Source organism: Hydra vulgaris, chromosome 02, assembly GCF_038396675.1.
Source record: "Hydra vulgaris chromosome 02, alternate assembly HydraT2T_AEP".
Lineage (NCBI taxonomy): Eukaryota > Metazoa > Cnidaria > Hydrozoa > Anthoathecata > Hydridae > Hydra > Hydra vulgaris.
In genome coordinates this window covers 5091028-5115000 of record NC_088921.1, presented here as the reverse complement: position 1 = coordinate 5115000, position 23973 = coordinate 5091028, and the positions used below count along the sequence as shown (strand labels likewise).

The 23973-nt window shown below is 28.3% G+C and overlaps 1 protein-coding gene and 1 long non-coding RNA gene across 3 annotated transcripts in view; one reads left to right on the top strand and one right to left on the bottom strand.

The window, feature by feature from the left end:
- The first annotated feature begins 1540 nt into the window (after positions 1 to 1540).
- Positions 1541 to 1979, top strand: LOC136076347 (uncharacterized). The gene is made up of 2 exons (XR_010636185.1): positions 1541 to 1582; positions 1765 to 1979. It is a non-coding gene; the product is annotated as an uncharacterized LOC136076347 (long non-coding RNA).
- A 7258-nt stretch (positions 1980 to 9237) lies between these two features.
- The window catches only part of LOC136076662 (mitogen-activated protein kinase kinase kinase 2-like), a 105251-nt gene continuing 90515 nt past the window's right edge, over positions 9238 to 23973 (bottom strand). The window contains exons 9-12 of one of the 2 annotated variants that reach the window (XM_065789988.1): positions 14092 to 14205; positions 13569 to 13672; positions 9761 to 9928; positions 9238 to 9411 (exon numbers count right to left, since the gene is read on the bottom strand). In XM_065789988.1, the coding sequence (XP_065646060.1) occupies positions 9351 to 9411; positions 9761 to 9928; positions 13569 to 13672; positions 14092 to 14205 (447 nt within the window). In that variant the 3' untranslated portion in view covers positions 9238 to 9350. The remainder of the gene's footprint in view (positions 9412 to 9760; positions 9929 to 13568; positions 13673 to 14091; positions 14206 to 23973) is intronic. The other variant, XM_065789989.1, reaches the window with a different exon arrangement.

Here is a 23973-nt window from a genome sequence, read left to right as displayed (position 1 = left end):
TACAGTTTCGAAACTAACACTTAATAATAATAATTTTAAAAACCTGTATTTTATTTTTATGTTTTATAATAGTTGCAATGAAATGTATAGATAATTTTGATTTACAGGTAATCAAAATTCAACGGACACCCACACAGAGAAAAAATTATAAAAAAATATTGTTTTCTCCTGAAATCAATTTTTCTGATACTACAGAAAACTCAGCTGACAAACAGCTGACTCCCCAAATTGCAATTGAGTACAACAATGAATCTCCAGAGATTGTTTCTCACCAAATAGGTAATGCAGATAAATAACATTTATTAAAGTAGTAAAATGTTTTTAGATAATGGTATACTCTTCATTTTTTATATAATAAATAGTTACAACTAACATGCAATTTTGAATAATAAGATGAATAATAATTATTGCTCTATATCAGTTTTTTTATATATTAGGTTTAATAATTAAAAACTGTTTAGAATAAGCAAAAATGAAAATATAAATTTTAATAGTGTTTAATAGTGTTTAAGAACCTGTTTCATGACTCAGAATCAAGTGTTGATGAGTTATATTTAATTTAAAAAACAAATAAAAATTTTGGTAGATAAAAACTAAAAAAAATGGTTTTATTTTTTAATGCAAGTTACAAACTCCATTAAATCTTGTGATTGGACATTCTTTTTTGCAGAATTTAGTACTTCTAGATCCCTTATGTTTGGAGATATGTCTCCTTCAGCCAGGACTAGAACAAAGTTCTACAGACAGAGGTATTGGACTTACTTCAACACCAATGAGAAAAAGGAGCAGTCCTAGTAAAAAAGGTAGGTAATGATAAAAGACTGGATTTTGTTATTAAGAAATTAAATTGAAAAGTTTTTATGTGTAGTTTGTGCAGAATGAATATTTTTTTAAAATAATAACAGTAAAACTATGGCTAATGATAATTAATTATGCATATATTACAGGATTAAAGATAATTGATAGTTAATGGTTTCTCTTTGTGATATTTTTAGTCTTGCATTTATTATTTGAACTAGATGCTAAAAAATAAAAAGTATAATTTTATTTTTTAGCATCTAGTTCTTCTAGATTGCCTGTAATTGGGGATAGGTCTCCTGTCATGTGCAGAGAACTAAGTCCTTCTGCCAAGGGTATAGGACTTACTTTGCTACCAAATTAGACTAGGAGCAGTCCCTGTGAAAGAGGTAGGAAATGATAAGTGAAGGACTGAGTGTTAGTGTAAGAATTATATATATATATATATATATATATATATATATATATATATATATATATATATATATATATATATATATATATATATATATATATATATATATATATATATATATATGTGTATATATATATATTTATATATATTTTGAATTTGAATCTGCGTAATAGGAGTTCCAATATAAAAAATACATTAAGGTTAAAAGCTCAACAGTCTTACATTTTTTCATTACTTTTTATTTGTTAAGTTGAAGCTGATGCTGCATTTAATGCGCGGTTCAATGGAACATTGGGTAGTTACATGTGCTATAAATGTGTTAAACACCAAATAGGCACAGAAAGAAAGCCAGCGATATGTCTCAAACAGGTAAATACTACATATAAGGTCTATGGTCTGTGTGATCTGGCATTGTTTACTTTTTACGTAACAAATATACTCTCTCAATTACAAAATATAGCATTAAAATTAAATTCTTTTATTGTGAATAAGAATTAAACTTCATTTCATAATTGCGCGATAAAAATCCTGAATAATTTTCATTTTTTTAGAGATTAATCAGCACATGCTGAATTTTACATATGTTGTGATGGATGCTCTTGATATAAAGAGCGTTCTACAGTATAGAAAACGATCTCTTAAAACAAACATGGACAATGATAAGGTTGAGGATGATCCGATATTAGGATGCCTGCCTTTGACCACAAAAGAGCAGTATTTTGATTTGGAGGAAAAACTGAAAAATGACTCCTTTGTCAAAACTTGGGTAAGTTAATACAATATATATATTTTCTTATTATTATTAAAGTTAATATGTTCAAAATGGAATCTATTATTAAGTTATTAAAAAGTAGGGAGCCTTAATATGCTTTAGCCACATGCTAATATAAATCAAATTATAACTTATAAAAATTTATTCATTTATTTATACTGCAGCTACTGCATCTAGTCAAAGATTTAGCAAACGACATATACAATATTTTCAAAGCTTTGAAATATAAAATAAAAATGAGTGTTACAAGGGCTTTTGAAGATTTTTTTGCGTCCATTTGAAGTTGTTATTTTGTTGAGTTTTTAATTGTAATCTTGGTTGTTGTTAAGTATAACAGGTATCTAAAAAATCTTTATATGAAAAAAAATCTTTATATGAAATGAACATGTGAAATAATGCAGATTAAGTTTTATATTATATTTTTTATATCTTATTGGTATAACATTATCTTTATTATTATTATGTAAAATATTTTTTTCTCAAAATGTTTTTATTTCCTTTAGAAAATGTCGCTTTTGAAATATACAAAGACACTCACGTTGACGACATTTGCAACAACAACAGCAGCTAAAATGATAATGAAGGAAATTTTCCCTCCAGTCATGTTAAAAACAATTTGTTATGCTGGAAATAAAACATCTGGAGAGAAGTAGGTGGCAGTCAAGAATGGGAGTGTGTACTCTACACTGATAGGCGAGTAATGACAACAATAGATTTTTATATGAAAACTTAGTCTTTGCATTAAATATTATAAAATAAATTGAATCTATTTTTAGCTGTGTTGAAACAAAAGGCTTGAAAGACGCCATGTTCAAGGCTAACAACATAGGAAATCAGAAAAATAAAATTTGAATAACTTTTATAGATTTGAAATTAAATTTGAATTGCTCTTATAGATTTTGTTTTTTATTATTTTGTTAACTATAATATAGCATAATATAGTGAAATGCATAACAATTATATTTAACCTTAAAATTTATTTAGTTATAAATACAATATATTATCTGTGTAATTATACATATATAATTTATTATAAACTTTAAAAAGCAAAAATTTATACTGCTTAAATCTTTTGTTAATTGCGATGTGTTTTAATTATCATATAAGTTGTATTATTGGTATTATAATTAGGATTTACTTTTTTTTTTATATCCAGGCTTTACTATGCCTTAAAATGACGAATTTCTTAACGGTTAATGGTAATTTAAGGGCAAATTATTTCAGACGTTTTTTTATCAAGGCACATTTTTTAGCTTAAATTTAGTATATAATTATATTGTTGATTTTTAAACATTAAGGTGTGTTTTGGGGATGATCCTATGAAGGGATTGGTTTTGGCAAAATCATGACAGAATAGTTTCTTACAAATGTCAGGATAGTGGACAGTATCTGATAAATATGGTTTTTATTAATTCCTGGTTATGTGCGCATTGCCATGATAATCATTCCTCGGCAATGGATAAATAAAATAATACATTATTTTGTTTTTCAATTTTTTATAGTTGTCATGGATAAAGCTTGGAGGGCGGTTGACTGGCCATGACTGTCATTTACTGGTGTTTAACACATTTATAGCACATGTAACGTGCACATTAATCTAAATATCAATAACTTTGGAACTCATGGTAAACATTTCTGATAACCTGGAAAATTTGCTGAAAAGTGAGTTTGTTCTAGATTTACTGCAAACAATATTGTGTATATATATATATATATATATATATATATATATATATATATATATATATATATATATATATATATATATATATATATATATATATATACATATATATATATATATATATATACATATATATATATATATATATACATATATATATATATATATATATATATATATATATATATATATATATATATATATATATATATATATATATATATATATATATATATATATAAATTAGTAGAAAATCACTTTACGAAAATTTTTCTCATTTAACACTGTGTTTCATCAATAAAGACTCATCAGAAATGAATGAAGTCATAAATGTCTTAACTACCGTAAATTTTCACACATTTGTGGAATTTGCTGACACTATTATAAAAAGAATTTTTTAGAAATGATTACTTTTGCTTTTTTTTTTTTTAAAAAAATTTCAAAAAAAAGGGTTTAATGTAACTATTATTTGAGCTCATTTATTTTTATAGTTTTTTAGGACAAACTTATTTTTGTGCCTACATTTAGAAATTAATTCGGATTTTTTTTTTAATAAGCATTCTTGGTTTGCATGAGTAATTATTTCAAATTTTTCTTGTAGGCATAGTATGCATTTTTTGGAAATATTGTTATATACAGGCGCTGTTTTAAGGATGGACCAATTCAGTATATTATCATCAATATTATTACCTTTTAATTCCCATACATATTTTGACAGCATGGTGTCTTTTAAATACTTTTTATTTTTGAAAGATTGCTTATGATTGGCAAAACATTTTTTCTATTCACCCTTTGTTATGCTAATATATTGTTTATCAGGTACATTCTTAACGGAAACAACACATTTATATACCACATTTTTTGATAAACAACTTCCACTCATTGGACAATTGATTTATTGTTTACAATTACAATTTTCTGTAGTTTTTTCATTTAGGATTTCTTTTTTGTTTAACACATCATTATTGTGACTCTTTATAATTCTTTCCATATTTTTTGTGCAACTGTAGCTTACTTCAATTGTACTTCGAATAAAAATTTTATGTAATTTATTTTAGGGCGGGAAATGCTTATCAACCAATTTTAAAAACACTTTTTCTATGTTAGTAGAAACATTTTTGCTATATGGAGGGTTTAACCAAATTACATTTCTAGTTCTATTTCGTTTTTTTTATTCTTTTTTTCAGGGTCAAATTTTAGTTCAAAATGTTCAAAACCACTTTTTTTAAGGGCATCTTCAAATATTCTTTTAGAAGAATTGAATACATTTTCATTACAGGAGTTTTGGTTTAGCCTGTTGTTAATTGATTTGTTTTAGAATTTGGGGTGGATGATTTGAGTTAATATTAATATACAATAATTCATTGTTTGGTTTTTTGAAATGCTTATATGAATTTTCAGAGAGGTTAAATGTGACATCAAGAAAATTCACAGTTTTTAAATTTATATTTATTTCGATTTGAAAGCCAATTTTTTTAAAAATTTTTATAATATCCTTTCTAATTTTGTTAAGCTGTGGACCAGATTTTCTACGCATTACTATTAAACCATCGTCGCGATAAAGGCCTAAGTCTTTTATATTGATTGTTTTACTAAATAAATCTAAAATATATAGTCCAACAAATTCACAAATTTCTGCTCAGTCATTATTACCATTGTTACATCAAAGCAGTTATGTATGTTTTTTTTTTTTCCAAGTTTCCTTATTAAAATAAAGTTAGGTTTTTCTACAATGTTTTATTATAGGGTTTGTTTCATCAGGATTTGTTTTATCTAAAATATCTGCAGTTATTGAGGGGTAAAAATAATGTCTAATTGAATAAATGTACAGGCATTTGTACTTTCGATTATGGAGAATCAATTTATAACATCAGTTGTATTTTTCCACTGTTGCAAATTTAATTTATTTCTAAGAATATTGTTAATTTTGTCCAACTTAATTTTGCTTACATGTCCAATCTCACTTTTTGAGTTAACCAATAACCTACAAGGAAGTTTGTTTTGAAAATTTGGTTTAGGGTCTTTTAGTGTTACGAAGGCTTGGGCAGGGGCAGTTAATTTGATTTATTTTTTTAGCAATACTTTGCGCTTCTAAATCAATTGCTTTTTCCAAATTTTTTAGGGGCTTTTTCATAAGAACTAGTAATATTGTTGCCTAAAATTTTTTCAAAGTTTTCTGTTGTGAGTTGGTAATTGTTCTGTTGTGAGTTGGTAATTTGTTTTATCAGCAAAAACCAAAATATTAAGGTTTGATTTAATTTTTTTAACATCTGACTTTAATTCTGTTTGAAATTCGTTTTTTATATGGCGAAACTTTATTGTTTTAGTTAAATGCAATAGGTCATTTTCAAAATTTTGGTATTAAAGGTGGGGTATTTTTTGTTTTAAATCCATAATTTTCATTATCTTGGTTATTATTATTAAATGCATCATCTGTGTTTGTATTTGATTTTAAGAAAAAATAGGCTTTTCAACGAATTCTTTTAATAAAATGCTCAACTTTTTGATTGAAAAAGTTGAGCATTTTATTTGCAAATTCCACAAATGTGTGAAAATTTACAGTAGTTACGACATTTGCTAGTTCCTGTATATATATATATATATATATATATATATATATATATATATATATATATATATATATATATATATATATATATATATATATATATATATATATATATATATATATATATAACATTAAACAATATTGTTTCATCCTTAAGGATTCTTCAGTAATCTTTTGATTTTATAAGACTAAATTTCAGCAATAAAAATAGAAAACTGTTTTAAAACAATTAAAGGATTGCTCAAACAATTGCTCTACAATCTTAGTGGACCAGCAATACGGGCCTCAGGTGAATGTTGAAAAATATTATCCAATATCAAAAAGTATTATTTGGCCCAGGGATTATTCCCCCGTCCGCCCTAGCCAATCTTATAGGCCATGATTTTATATAACATTCTTATATACCTGTGTAATTAAGCATAACTATCATGTTTTAAAAAAAATAGTAACTATGTTTACATAATGTGTTTATAGCTTCAACTATTCAAATTTTCTCTGGCACCAAGACAAAAAGATCGCACGATTGGCGATTAGAGATAGCAAAGTAGCACGATTTTTTAATAACACCAGAGATCGCTCTAATGATTTGCTGCGACAAGACAGAAGTTTCGATGGGGGAAGAAAAGAAAGAAGACAGTGAAGAAAGTATTGAGGAAGAAAGTATTAATGAACCTTAAAAACAAAGATTATGTTTTAAGTAAATATTGATATCATGTAATAATATTATTACTATATAAATAATAATGGTAATTTTTATAAAACTTTATTGATAAAATAAGAATTTATAAAACATTAACACTTTATTACTCTTTTTTTTTAATATTAAAATTAAATCTTCTTCACTTAAACCATATATGCACTATGAGATGTAAATGTATTATAAGATAAATCTCAAAGTACATTTCTAGTACTGCCATGCTTAAACGCACCAATAATTAATTCCTCTTATTCCTAAAAGCTCGTTTTAAACTCTTAATAGTTAAAAAAAGAATTCTTAGTAGAACACTACAAACGCTCTTTAACAAACACTACCCAGCGCTTTAATAGAAGTGTTCTTGACGGACTGTCTCGTTTAAGACCTCTTTAAGGAGCTCCTGGATGAGCTCTGAGAAAACCAAATAAAGAGCTCAGTAGGAAGAGTTGAAAAAGAGCTCTTGGTGAAGCTCTTCAAACACTCTTTACCAAAATCTCTTTAAAGCTCTCCTAGAAGAGCTCATGGCGGACTGTCTCGTTTAAAACCTCTTAAAGGAACTCTCGGATGAGCTCCTGGGTCACTATAAAAAGAGCTCTTTAAAGAGCTAATTTTTTTCAGAGAAAACAATCCGGCTTCAACAGCACGTTGTCTGATTGTTCGGTCCGATACAGGCAGCTCTATTTGCTTTTGTATCTCAACTAATGATATCCAGGGATCCTTCTTGACGGATCTGACGATCATAGAATCCTCTCTAGAAGTGGTGGAACGCGGGCTTCCACCTTTGTTATCTGCTGCCAACTTCCCCGTAGAACGATATTTGGAACATAGTCTTGATACGGTCCATTTTTTCACGCGATATTTATCACAAATACTTTTTTGTGACATTCCACTTACGTAATCGCCAATAATTTTCTTTCTTAGTTCCAATCCAAGACTGTCGGGAGCCATTTTTGCATTTGAAGTCATAAAAATAATAAAAATAAATAATCACGCTTCTCAAGGCTTAGCGTGTTACATTTACCTTGTGATGATAAAATAATGCTCTGTGGAACACAACGTCTTGGTTGGATGTGGACTGTATTGATGTAATGAAACACTTGTTGTATTTCACTTCTTGTATTGATGTTCTTCGATAAAACGCTTTGATAAAACTCACTTCGATAAACTGTCTTGATAATACTGACTGATTGACTTCCATATACTGACTGAATTACATGTCGATTTACATGTCTTTTATATAGTAAAATGAACCTGTGTGAACCTGTTCTGGAAGATTCTAGATGCTTCTTTTCGATGCTTCTGGATGCTTCTGAATGTTTCTGGATGCTTCCAGATGCTTCTTCTGGAAGCTTCTGCATGCTTCTGGAAACTTCTGGATACTTCCTTTAATTATTAAAAAACTTCCTTTAATTATTAAAAAACGTTACGTTGACACGGACCAGATTTAAGAAAATGAAACAAACTAAAAAAGTTGCACTTGTTTTGTCCGCTGCAAAATGGCACTTGTCAACGAAATTCTGCCTGTGTGCTGTCACCTGTCAGCTGATTGCTCATGTCATGGCATGCTTGACTCCAGACTCTTGAACTGTTTGCTGCGGTAGTATAGTTCGTTTCGTTTTTAAGACATGTAAAATTAGGAACACTTTTTAGCATTGTTCGATGTTGGTTGCAAATGTTTTGTCCAATACTGTATATATATATATATATATATATATATATATATATATATATATATATATATATATATATATATATATATATATATATATATATATATATATATATATATATATACATATGTATATATATATACATATGTATATATATATACATATGTATATATATACATATATATATATACATATATATATATATATATATATATATATATATATATATATATATATATATATATATATATATATATATATATATATATATATATATATATATATATGCACATATGTACATATTTCCATGCGAGATTTTTTAAAAATGCTCAACTTTTTGTACAAGATTTTCAACAACTCAAGAAATTCTTTAAAATCTTTACCAACTTGAAACAAACTTGTGATATTTTTATGGAGATCACTCTGTATGAAAATATTAGGTATATCTTTATTTATGTCTCTATTTGTGTGCATCAAGTTTAAACAATTTCAAAATAAGATTATGAAAATGAACGATCATAATTATATATTTAAAAAAATACTAAAATTAATTTTACATTAAAAAATATCCTCGAGAGACATTTATTTTAAAAACTTTATAAAATAATTTTTATCAATCAATTTAAGAATTGATATTTACTTGCAAAACGTATCGATAACTACTTGCAAAAGTTATTGATTACTATTCAGTTGATGATTTTGCTGAAGCAAATTTCATTATCAATGAATTGCGAATATCTTTTTATGCTCATCTTTTAACCCAATCATAAGACAACAGCTGCAATGCATTTGGTCGTAATTTTGGGTCACTAAGAAAAATTAAATTAATTTTCTTGTCCATAAAAAAAAAAAAAAGAAAAGAAAAGAAGAAAGTTATTATTAGATATTCGATATATATTAGAAAACTTAATTGTATTAACAACATTTCTATATATTTAATGTATTATTATTATTTTAATTTAAAAAAAATCATAATTAAATTTTTTGTGTTGGGCAATAGTAAGAATCGCCTCTGTACTGGGGCCTTAGTAAGAAACTCTTTATTAAAAGATATCTAATAAATAAAACTTTGGCATTAAAAAAAAACAATTAAACGACAAACTTATTTGTAAAGTTTACAAAAATTTAAAAAAAACTAAAATTTAGTTTGCTGATTACCTTTGAAAACAATCATTCACAAATGTTTTACACGAATTAGAGGAGTTATCAGGCAGATGGGGTATAGTTGGATTCGTACCAATGTTATATATAGCAGCAGCCTCAGATTTTAAATGAAACCATGGCGGTGTTTTTGTTAACATTTCAAGCACAGTACAACCGAATGACCTGTTGATAAAATATATAACTTTGATCATCATTATGTCCCTGGTCATAATGAGATCATTATGCTATAATAAACTCAGTAAATAATTTTAAGATAAATAAACTTAAAAGTTAAACTATAGTTTATTGCAGTTGAAAAAAAATGCATTATTTTTTAGTACACAATTAAATTATGTATCTATAACAATATTAGAAAACTAAATTGTATTAACAGCATTTCTATATATTTAGTGTATTATTATTTTAATTTAAAAAAAATCATAATTAAATTTTTTGTGTTGGGCAATAGTAAGAATCGCCTCTGTACTGGGGCCTTAGTACGAAACTCTTTATTAAAGTCTAAAATCGTTTGTACGTTTTTTTAATCTAAATATTAAAAAAACGTAAAAATTCTTGTTATTTCCCCCAACTTTGTTTTTTTTTTTCAAAAAATTTCAAAACACAATATATTATTATAGAAAACAAAATAAAAAAAATTATTATAATAATTATCAAATTTTTTGGAGGATTGACTATAATATATGGCCAAAGTAACCGATTTAGATACAAACAAACTGTTTAAAATTTACTTGATGTTTTTTCTTTTTTTTTTTTAAATTATTCACCTCCGCAAGGCCCGAGGGGGGCCACTACAGTCGAGGAGGCTACTCATTTTTTTGTGTTTTTAATTTTTCAGTTGTTATTCGTGGTGCAACCCTCTCTCAACTCTTTAACTCCGAAACACGAACCTTGCCGAGCAAGGCCGCTGCGCGGAGAAACTAAGTTGAGCGCGGTACTTCCAGGGACGTGGTGGGAGTCGAACTCCGAACTTCTCGCTACAAAGCGAGCGCTCTTACCACTACACCACTACCGCATGTATCAAAAATCATAAAACATAGTCTTTGAATAAACTTGACTGGGCCAACCTACCCCTACGGCAAACCTGCCCCGGGGTCTACCCTATATTACATATGTTAAATTATTCCGGAGTAATGAACTCCATATTAATTAAGTTATAATGTATTGTATAACTTCATTCATACAAAATATTTTAATATTTCATTTAAAAACTTCAGTAAAATTATTACACAAAACAATCAGGTATATGTATAACAATATCAATCTTAAAAATAACTTTCATTTTAAAATTAAAAGATGATTTATATCCTACTGCTTCTTCATGATCACTATTACTTAAAAAAGATATTTAAGTATTAGAAAAGTTCAAAAACATACAAAATATGAACTAACCCTGACGCAATCATAACAACCAAACAACTCAAATCACTGCTAAATCATAGCTTGAAACAAAGCCCAAACACAGAATTCAAAAATATATACTGAAGTATAAAAAAATATAATGACTTTCATAAATCATTCAAACATTCCATTTCAGCCTAAACAGCATTTAAAGCATCACTAAAACACTAGAAAAAACCTTATTGCTACCATTTTTTCAATATTACAGTTCCTTTATATAGATTACTTTACAGAAATCACGACCAGATTATGTGATTGAACATCAAAATGTAAACCGATACTAACATTAATCCACAGTCAGCTAAAATTAAAATTTATGATCAAAAACGTTAAAAAAAATAAAGTTAGGTTATGGTTACCTTAGACCATTAATATTTAGAAACACTCCAAAGTCTTCTTTCTAAAAGAGTTTAAAGCAATTCAATGCTATTTAAGACCTCAATGGTTTTACCTTTCACAATAATGTTATAAGATTAACATTACTGCAATTATTGTTGGTTGTGCGCGCACACACACTCGTCATGTTCCATTTTTATATTTATTGAAAATGTTAAACATAGGGATTATAATTAACTCTACCACTTTTGTATTATAAATTATTTTATCTTGCTGAGGAAACACTGGAGGTAACTTTACAATAGCTCAGGTTTATTATTTAAATATCGAATCACTTGTAGTTTGTCTTTAACAACAAAAGCTTATTTATTATAGTTTATAGTTATAGTTCAAATATCAAAAAGAGAGTTAGTTATAATTACAGTTATAGTTCAAATATTAAAAAGAGAGCAAATTATAGTTCGAGAATCATAAAAACGAGTAACCTCATAAGCAGATGTAACATATATATGGAAGGAAATACCATTACAAAGAAAGGCAAAAGCCAATTAATTAATAATAACTAAACTGTTTCTATCTTATTAACATTTTTAAAATTATAACAAGTCTGAGATTAAAGAAAATCTATTCATTTCAACAGATACTAAAACAATAATAAAATGAGGATGTGACAATAAGGCCTGGTACTCATGAAACGGCCTGGTACTCACGAAACGGCCTGGTAAATTACTTTTTTAAACATACTCTATGATAGATTAATTCTTTATAATTTTAACCATTTAAAATGGTTAAATAAATTATTTTTGCAAAATAAATTTATTTTATTTTGTAAAAATTTATTTAACCATTTTAAATGGTTGAATTAAGCCACTCCAACTTCTTTACCACTCCACCTTTCTTTACTACTCTAACTTCTTTATCACTCCAACATCATAACCACTCCAAAATCTCTATTAATTCAACTTCTTTACCACTCCAATATCATTACCACTCCAATTTACTTTAAGTCTCATTTATTATTAATTAACGACTAAAATTAATTTTCCTTTGTCTTAACTAAAGCTTGTTTCCTATCTGTTTGTAAAAAAGTTTCTATTTTTAAACAGGTTTCAATCTTTAAAACAAAGATCACTCTGACCTCTCAAAAAAATCTTCTTAATATTATCAAAGAATTAATATTATCAAAAAATTAATATTATCAAAGAATTTTCAATCACAAAAATTCGAACATCTATTTTGAGTTCAACAACTTTGATTGAGTTGACTGTTAACTTTGGTGAGAATCAAAACAGTCAACTCAATCAAAATAAACGTCTCATTAATTTCATTATTTCAATCAATTCAATCAATTTTTTGATCCTCTTGTTGTATTGATGACTTGTTTATTTGCTATCAATACTTAATAACAAAACAGATTTTGAGCCTCTTACTCAACAGCTGAATTAAGTGTTTTAACTGAAAGGATCTATCATGCATTAGATGTAAGTGGTGAGACATAAAACTTTTCAGCCATTTCATTAAAAATTACTTGTGAAAATTCTGCTATAGAATCCTAATTTTCATATTTCTATACCAAAAAAAAATTTCTGGTTAAAGATAAAAAAAGGTATAAAGATGATAGATACACAGATAAAAAAAAGATATTTACATAAATTAAAAAAAGATATTTACATAAATTGAAAAAAGATATTTACATAAATTAAAAAAGATAATTACATAAGATAAAAAAAGATATTTAAATAAATTGAAAAAAGATATTTACATAAATTAAAAAAAGATATTCACATGAATTAAAAAAAGATACTTACATAAATTAAAACCAGATATTAACATAATTAAAAAAATGATATTTACATAAATTAAAAAAAGGAAAATGTATAAAAATTAAAAAACAAACATTTTTTTTATTTTTTCAATCATTTTTAGATAATTTTTAGTCGCTATGGTTACCTTAAACGTATTTAAAGTTAGTAATAATTTTTGTTACTTTAAAAACTATTTTAAAAGTCAGTTAACATTATTGTAAACAAATTGCTTGCATGAATTTTGATTCAAAACAAAAAAATACCATATATCAGCTTTTTTTCCGTATGAACTTGCCCTAACAACTTCCGGACTCATCCAGTAACTTGTTCCAACAAATGTTTTACATCCTGCATAGGAACGAATTGTCTAAAAATATAATTTAATTGGCTAAAAATATTATCTTAGATGATACATATCAATGTGACAACACCTAAGTTATTCATTAAGTTAATCTTAATTAAAACATTTTAATTTCATTTTAATTCCATATTATAAAAAAAAAAATTGTTTAAAAAAAAAACATTTAAAAAAGTGTTTATAAATAAACAATATTTGAAAATTATAACTCTTGCATCAACTAAAAGTAGTGTTACACCTTAGATTCAAAATCCTTTACCAAAAAAACCTTAAATTCAAAAGCCCTTTACCAAAAAATGCTTTTTTTACAAATAACAGAAAAAATCATGTTTTACAAACAAGAACAAATCAATCACTAGAATTTAATTAAAAAGATTTTTCATTAAAAAAAACTAAACACAATTAAATAATATTTGAAAATTAGAAACCCATAATCGACAAGTATTTCTGTGTCCATACAACGTCAGCTCCTGTCTAGCATATCTTCTGTCATAATGGATTGATAATGTGCCCTCATAGGGCTTGTATGTCTGATTTGTTGCCTAAAAATTTGATGTTTCTTAAATCTAATGAAAACTTATAGGCTATACATTGATACTTAATTTCATGAGTTAATGCTAACAACTAATATCAACATATCTTTAATTAAAACTTTAATTTTACTTTAATTAAAAGATATTGATATTAGTGGTAAGCATTAAGCACAAAAATACATAAAATTAAAACATTAAAAGTTTTAATTCTTTATTTTTATGTATTTTTGTTTTTGGCTTTCATATATAGCATATTTTCTAATTGACATCAACAAATTCGAAGCTAATTGACATTTTGTTTTCAGCTTTCTACAAGTATAGTTTCTAATTGACATCGCTGATTCTGAGCATAACATTAGTTTAATTTCACAGCATGTGGTTTTATTGACACAGCACTTGTTACCTACAGTTTTGTTAATAATTGGTCTTAACGTTAGGCCAAAATTTTTTTTTCAAGGTCTTGAAAATGTTCGCATAGACCTTATGCAGCCCATCAACAATAGATAGTGTGCTATGCCGGCTGCATCCCGTGCTTACTTGGTTCAGTAACATCTGAAATTCGTTGGATAATTTCGGTGTTTTTATGTTAGATATTATTGCACTCCTTAACTATTCTGTTTTTCAAGAAAACAATATCTAAGTTTTTAAACATCTTTCTTACAAAATTTTCTCTAGTATTTATTGTTAGGGCTGCATTCCACTCAACTTTTTATAAGTTATAACTTTCTGGTCTCATGAGTAAGAAATTCCAAGTTGGATCCCAACCATGTCCCTGGTGGTACCATGCTCAACTTGTTTCAACGCACAGTGGCCTTGTGCCTCAAGGTTTGTATTTTGGAGTTATAGAGTTAAGAGAGCGTTGTAACCACAACCAGCCTTCCAGGCCCAGCCAGCATTATTGTGCTCAAGTTTTTCTGTGCTCGCCTACATGGTTGCAAAAACTTTGGCAAATGCATAAAAATTTTTAGACGCTTGCCAAAAAAATTAATGCATTTTGTTTTAAATTATAACATAACTTTTGTGTTCATTTGTTCAACTTTTATGCAATAATGGTTTTTGTAACCCATTTTTTTCCTGAACTATTCTATTTTGTATTTATTTAAAACATTCTTGACGAAAATTTTAATTTAATTTAAATAGCAGAAAAAAATGAAATTTTAATATAGCCCAAGCTAACTTAAAAATGACCATTATGCCAGCACCTTTTTGTGCGCTGGGATTAAATTTCAAACAGAGAAGACTACGCAATCAAAAGGAGCCGCATCAACTGCAGCGGCCCACATGGTCTAAATTGCTAATATATTAAAAAGCTAAATTGAAATATATTAAAAAAAAAGTTCTCAATAAAACCTATTATCAATAAAAATAAAAAACCTGTTTTCATCCATGATTATAGGATTATTTTACCCTAAATGCATTACCACGCACTTGTCAATATTTAGCTTCATAAGCTATGTGCGACACCTTCTGTGCACTTTGATAATACTTTCTTAAAGTTCTAGAAAATTTTAGTCTTGTTGTTTTAATTAATTTAGTCATGAATTAGAATGAATTAGCATAAAAAAAACATCTAGTTTTGTGTTCTCTTGGTAAGTCGCTTATGTATAACAGAAATAGTTTTGGTTCAAGTAGCACACTACTTGTCACTTTCACCCAATCTGACAATCATGAAATATAACTAACCTTTACCTCTTTTTTATTAAAAAAAGTCTAAATAAAATAGTTTCATTATTTAATCTATATCTTGATAACTTAAACTTTGATGTTAACTTTTGACTTAATCAAAAGCTTTAGAGAAATCAGAATATAGCATATTAACAGTACATTTATTAACTATACACTTTGTCACAAAATCTGTGCACTTAAGTAGATTTACAAGACTTTCTTAAAATAAAATCATCCTGTTTCTTGATGATGAAATTAACTACTAGATGGATTGCCTTATAAAATATTCCATACTAAATGTGTTGCCTTATAAAATATTCCATGACTTTGCATAAAATATTTTATAAAACCCAGTCTGTAATTAGAAGGTTCTAACTTACTCTTTTTTTTAAAGATTGAACTAAGATTTGCTTTAGTCCAAGCTTTTTGACATCCCCTACAATAAAAAAGCTGAAAGTTTAGCTGTAATGGTAAAACAAACAATTTTGCACACATTATTAGGATGTAAGGGCTTATTTCATCTCCACTTAATCCTTTTTTAAATTGACACCATCATTGTTCTATGTTGTATCATGTAATAGTTTTCTATCCTCTTTGTTGTCAATTTCATAAGCAGCATTATTTCGGACATATATTGTTACTCCACAACAATCACTATCACATTTATACAAGTTTAATATATTGGAACAAGAAGTTCAATAAAACCATGTTTCTGTGCAAGGTGCAAACTAAGTGATTGCAAATAATTAAAATCTGGAAACACTTTTTGTCTTTAAATTCTCAGTTTCAACTGTAAGTACTGTTTTAATAAAAAGGTGAATTTATAATATTGCAAAAATAATTGAAAAAACAAAACAACAAGTTTATAACTGCAAAAATAACATATTTTGATTTATTGTTAGTTTAAACACCTGCTAATTTCAATTATAATAAATGAAAACAAAAATAATACTAACTGCAAAATAAAATTCAAAAATATGCATGGTAATTTTGAAATTAACCAATAAAAAATCACAATAAAGCTATTTGCGCACTGTACATAAAGCTATTTATGCATAGCACAAACATTAAAATATAAATTTTGTTAGGGGAAACATAGAGAAATTATGTATAAAAAATTTTCAGGTTTGAAATAACACTTAAATAGTTGATAATAATAAAAAGATATATTTTTTTGCGTAATACGCATACTAACAACTTGATAATGAATTTTTTTTTAGCAAGACTTTTGCAAACATGAGTCAAAATAAGAAAACAGGAACAGTCAACATTCAATTGAACCATGTGTGAAAATTCTTATTTTATCTGAAGTAGGGTACTTGTGTCATAAAATTGCAAAATGACTAAAAATTCTTAAGTCAAGTGTATAAACGATAACATGATAAAGATCAACGGGAACAAACTCGACTAAAAAATGTAAATAAACAAAAACATTTTAAATGGGCAAGAGATCATAAATCGTGGACATTGTGTCAATGGAAAAAAGTCTTTTGGACTTATGAATCAAAGTTTGAAGTGTTTGAAACCAGAAGACATGTATATGCAATTCGTCTTTAAATAAGACAACAAATCTAAACACAATTCTAATTTATGTCCAAATTTTTTGATAAGACAAAAGAAAAGCAAAAAGTGCATTAAATTACGACTTGGCCTCCACAATCACTTGATATAAACCCTATTGAGAAACTATGGTATGAGCTGGACAGAAGGGTAAGCATAATGTTCCCAACTAATATAAATAGTCTGTGGGAATGTCTCCAAGATACCTGGAAAAACATAACATTAAAAACATTAGATAAGTTACTCTTCGAATGCCAAATCTCTATAAGGCTGTCATCCGCACTACAAAGTTAGAAAAAAGTGTTATCACACCAGGCACTGTCACGGCAACATCCTTTTTTCCAAACTTTTCACCCACTTTTCCAAAACTTTGTAAACGGAATGTAAAAAAATAATTTAAAATATTTTTGGCCCCCAAGCAATGCAATCCCTGTACATGGTAGCCGCATGGATATTTCAATATTTCAAATCATCACTTTTATTATGGTTTATAAACTTATACTAATAAAAAATCTAATTAACAAAATGGATTACTTGAGAAAAAAAAATTGGTTTTGCAAAATAATAGTAAAAGTAAAAAAAATCTGCAAAAATGGTAGAAAAAAAAGGAAAAAAAAAAAATTTATATATACATACATATATATATATATACACATATATATATATATATATATATATATATATATATATATATATATATATACATATATATATATATACACATATATATATATATATATACATATATATATATATACATATATATATATATATATATATATATATATATATATATATATATATATATATATATATATATATATATATATATATATATATGTATATATATATACATATGTATATATATATATGTATATATTTACATATATATGTATATATATATATATATATATATATATATATATATATATATATATATATATATATATATATATATATATATATTAGGGATATGACTTTTTAATTTTTTTTCAAATAAAATGTTTCCTGTATCATAAATCGATGAACTTTTACCTAAAATCATGAAAAAAGGCCCAAATAGCTTTCTGCAACAAAAAAAGGTCACCCCAAAATAAAAATTTGATTTACCATTTTTATACATTCATTTTTGACCGATGTTTTAATCTTAAGCTTTATTCTCAGCTTAATTCTATTTATTTCATTATTTTGTTATGAATTTATAAATATAACGCCACACGTTACCATGGCAACGAAACGGCCGTGTGCCGGCAAATACTTGGAATTGTTATGTGATGACGTCATTGTGTTACCACGGTGATATAGACGACTGTAACAGACTGTAGAAGATTATAGAACTTAGTAGAACATTCTGGAAGCTCTAAATAATTATATAAGCGAGCTGCTGTCAGAGCTCAGTGTTGATAATGTGAATAGTTCTATGAAGTACTCTGCGTGTAATTGAGCTAATAAGGAACTACTGTAGCGAACTAAAGACGCTGTAAGTGTACGAAGTATAAGTAGTTGTAGCATTATCGTTAGGATACGGACTGGATTATCGAACTGTTATCAACATTGACTGGATTATCGAACTATAATTGGATTACTATACAGTTTAAGTATTTTATTAATTAAACGACTTTATTAAACGGATATTTACGCTCAGCTATCCGTAAAGTCGTAACAATATTATATGATGTCTCACAAGAAAAGTCATACCACAGTAACAAAGAACAAGAAGACTTGGACTAAAAATTTGGTGAGATTTCAAGAGTCACACAGAAGAAGAGGAAGCGTGGCTGTAGAAGAACATTCACTCGATGAAAAATCCAGAATACCACTTCAATTGCAGATCGTAGGAAGATACCAGTTTCTCGGAGCATATGTTAAAGGAAGAAAAGAACGAATAGACCAAATTTCTAAGGAAATTACAAAATTGTGGGACAATAAACTGAATTTTCCACGTGTGTCTGATCAAGTGATAAGAGCAAAGCTTATGAAGGTGCTGAAGGTCTATGATGAATGTGTCAAGCGTGGAAAATATGATGTTCTCAATGCATTATTTGACATCACGAAAGTGAATGGCCAGTGGTTATCCTCGGAAGATAAACGTCTATACCACCTACAAAAAGAAAGTAAAGGACAGGTGGGGTACTCAACAGGACAAGTGGCAAGTAAAGAAACCATTCACCCTTCCAAGAGAAGGAAAGTCCAGTCTGGAACAGCAATACCTTCCACATCACAAGTCCTGTCTACCACAGACAGTGGTACTGAATCTGAAAACTGCAAAAGTAAGAGTGAAGATGATGAAGACGACGACGGTGATAAAGACGATGATGAGGACACTCAGAAAAAAACTAGAAAGCACTACAAAAGTAAATTTGCTGTAAGTATGGTTACATCAAGTGGAGTTTCCACAAAGAAAGCTGCTAAAATATGCAATGTATTATCACAACAAGGTATTGATATTTCAACTCCAAGTCAATCAGCAATTTACATGTCCATATTCAAAGAGGCAGGTAAATTAAAAAAAGAAATGATACAACAACTTAAAATGGAACAGTGGTCCTTACACTTTGACGGCAAACGAATAGATGATAAGGAATATCAGGTAGTTGTACTTCAGAATAAAAGAACTGACGTGAAACTTGATGCACTGCGTTTAAAAGATGGCAAAGCTGAAACTGTTGCTGAAAAAATTGCCAAACTTATTGATGAATACAATTTGTGGAATTCAATTAAGATGATCATTACTGATACAACAAACGTCAATACTGGGAAGAGAAATGGAGTTGTTGTGAAGTTGCAACGTATGTTTAAATTAAAGGGTGTCACAATACCACAATTTATCGGTTGTCAGCATCACGTACTAGACAGGATTCTCCGTCTGGTGATGGACGAAGAACTTGGGGGTGATACCAAATCTCCAAACATTGAATACCCATTTGTGTCTGAACTGTTGAATAAGTATGATGAACTGAAGGATAAGTTTGTGAATGGAACTGTAGAAATTCTTGATAAATCAGGGTGGAGAGACGATATGAAGTTTTTGTACCATTTAACAAGAGTGTTTAGGTTCTATGAAGAACAAAGAAACTTCCCTCTGATTCACTTTCAGAACATTCCTAACATGAGCAATGCCAGATGGAACTCAAGAGCCATTCTCGCCATTCTGGCGTTCATTCTTATGCCTGAAGCGAGAAAGAATTTGGAGAAGGTTTGCAGGTTCATTTCATATGAGTGGGCAGAACATTGGTTTAGTAGTCAAAAGTACAATGACAATGACTTCAAGAATTTATCTGATGTATTGAAGCCTTACAAAAAGGCATTGCAGTCTTTCAAAAATCACTGGAAGAAAGAGCCATCCGTCATCGACATACCACGAAGTAATCAGATAGCTGAACGTGCAATCAAGGTGATGCAAGACCTGTATGCTTCCTGCAGAAAGAAAGACAAACCACAACTTCGATTCATTCTAAGTAATAAGCGCTAGACTCTTTATGAGACGTGAGCATCATGTGACCCATGTGCTAAACACAGTAGGCCTATAGACACAGACAGTTATGTATATTGTTGTACTAGACGCTTTGATACTGTTAATTTTGTAATACTTGTATAATTATATATCACATAATGTTTTTTGTTATATCACAGTACATGTTGCATAAATAAATAAAATAACAACAGGAGTATGACTCTTACAACATCTTCAGCCTTTAATATTCATTTACTGTACAAAAGTGTACCTATTGAAAATTCGATTTTTTGGTTTTGGGGTGACCTTTTTTCAAAATATGTCAAAATGAAACATCTATTCGTTCTTTTTACATAAAAGTTCATTGAATTACGATACAGGCCTAGTAGGTTGCAAAAAAGTCATATCCCTAATATATATATATATATATATATATATATATATATATATATATATATATATATATATATATATATATATATATATATATATATATATATATATATATATATATATATATATATACAGTGGCGGAAATAGTCATGTGTCCAGTAAATTTTTAATAAAATTTCTTGCTAGATAAAACAGATAGCTAGATAGTTGATCAAAGCAACTTCACAATGGTCTTCACTATGCATCGCGTAAACTAAAGAAAACTTTCTTGTGCAAGATGTTGTATAAGGTTTTTATTGACAAGTAGATTTTACATAGTAACCTTACATATTATAAAGAGATAACCTTACATATTATAAAAATTAAACCAAATGTGACTGTTGTTGTATAACTTCTACCTGTCTTTATCATAATGAAATAGCAGTTTATTTCTTTAAATTAAACTTCCTGCAATATATACTTCAGGGATGATGCGGCATTGCAGTCCAAAAAATACTAATGTCTTTTAAACCTAACTTAATGCACTAAAGAACACTAAATAAATTCTGGGCATCACTTCTTTTAATGCCTCATAGCAAATGTCCATCTGATAGAATAGGAGGAATAATAAAATGAGAAAAACTGAGGCTGAAAACAGAGGCTAGTCTACAAGTAGCAGTATTGAGAATGCTATTATAATCCTGAATGAGTTTGAATCCTCTTTCTACAACATCATTCACAACCACTATTTTCTTAAGTTTTTTAATTCCACTTTTGTAACCTGGATCATCCTTCCATACTGAAGGGTCTTTGTTCAGAAAATCGGTGCTGAGAGAACATCTGTTGAAGAATATTTTGTACCAGGAGTTAACAGAGATGGAAACTGGATATTTGGAAAGGAAAAAAGTCTTTTTCGGGAAGAATGTATCTCTTGACTTGATTGTTTTCTTCCTCCGCTTCTTCATCTTTGTCAAGCAAAACTTGAGCCATATTTGTCTTAACTGCTGGTGGAACATTGTCATCAAATAAGGTGAGAGCAACAGTTTCGGGAACTAAGTACCAGAGGTGGTTGAAAAATTTCTTTGCAGCAGCCTTACTGATTTGTGGATTTATGTCTCGATAATTAATCAGTTGGCACATGAATGGGAAAGCAGCTTTCCATACCAGTGTAGCACTAATTCTTGGCAATCATTTAGGTTAAAGTTTTGCTGAATTTCTGAGTGTCTTGCTTCTCTAAATTTTTTTCTAAGGCATTGAAAAGAAGTGCGATTTATCACCAGGTTTTCAGTATCACATCCGAAAGCTTATGCAGCAGCCATTAATATGTAAACCCCATTTCTGTCAGTAAGTTTGCACCTATCAAAAACTTCTGCGAGACGGGGAGTGAAAAATGGCAATGTACCTTGTGTTGTTGGAACTTTTGCTGCTGCTCCTGCTGTTGATATTTGCTGAACGATGGCAGGTGAACTTTCACTGTCGTCACCACTTTCAATGTCTTCACTGCTTAATGCTGAATAATCAGTTTTTGATGTAGAAAGCTCATGAGTACCAAAATCTTGTTCCATTTCTTCATAAGTCCTTTTCTCCTGGCAATTTCCATTGCAGTGCGCTTCAGTGCCCTTTCTTCCTTGTGTTTTAGTTTGTGATCCACACCAAGCATAGACCCTGGTTGTCCTTTTTGACGCTGAAGGATTAAGAAATTCTTATCCTCTTCATTTTTCATCTGTTCCAAAGCTTCTGAATGAGCTATGTCAAACAGATCATCCATATTGTCTTCAAAGATATCTCGTTTTTCTTTGTCTTTGCCTGCACCTCTCGTCAAATTCTTTTGTAAGCCTTTCCATTCATCATACAGTTTCAGTACCTTCTCAACACAGTGGTCAGTTCTTTTAGTAGGAATTTGTGCTTTTTGCCAAAATATGGAAACTTCTTGAATCACCAGTACTGCACTTTCCTTTGTTGTAAGCTTTACAACTCTTACATTGTAGAAGAAAACGCGTAAAACTTGCCGGTTCGAAGGCAATTTGGCTCTGACAATTTGATTTAAAATGTAGCCAACAGGACAGACATGAAAATCTTTTCTTAACTTCTGTCACAAACTCCCAAACGAACTTGATGCCATTTTACTGTCTAAAGAGAAGACAATCTAAAAGTCACTTTACACGAGCAGCACAAACAGTTTTGAAAACAGTTTCTAAACTTTTCACCTCAAAAATGACTCTCAGGGCAAAAATTTTGAAACTTCATGGACAATGAGGGTCGACTTACAGTTGTCCGATTACGCTAAAATTTTGTATAGATCATTATTTTCATGATTGAAACAAGAAACGGGGTTGGGAGCTAAACAATTTGAAAGTTTAAAAATAAGGGCCACCCTAATGTATACACTTTTCTTTTTGCTTTTTTTACTTTTTTATTTTATTTTTAACTCCCAATATAGACAAATTTTATATATTATAATACTAAATACTCCCACCATCCAGAAATATGGTATATATTTCAACAAAAATTGTAGATTATTGTGATTCTAAAAGTAAATTGGCAACTGTCATTACATTGTTATAGTAAATACTCATGACAATATAACCTGAAATATTTGACATAAGCAATATCATTTTTAATTAAAAACTTAATGCTCAAACATCAGTGTTGCTTGAGACAAATAAAATTAATACCGCTGCAAGACGAGTACGGAAAATTCTGAAGGAAATTTGTTAAACTTAGAA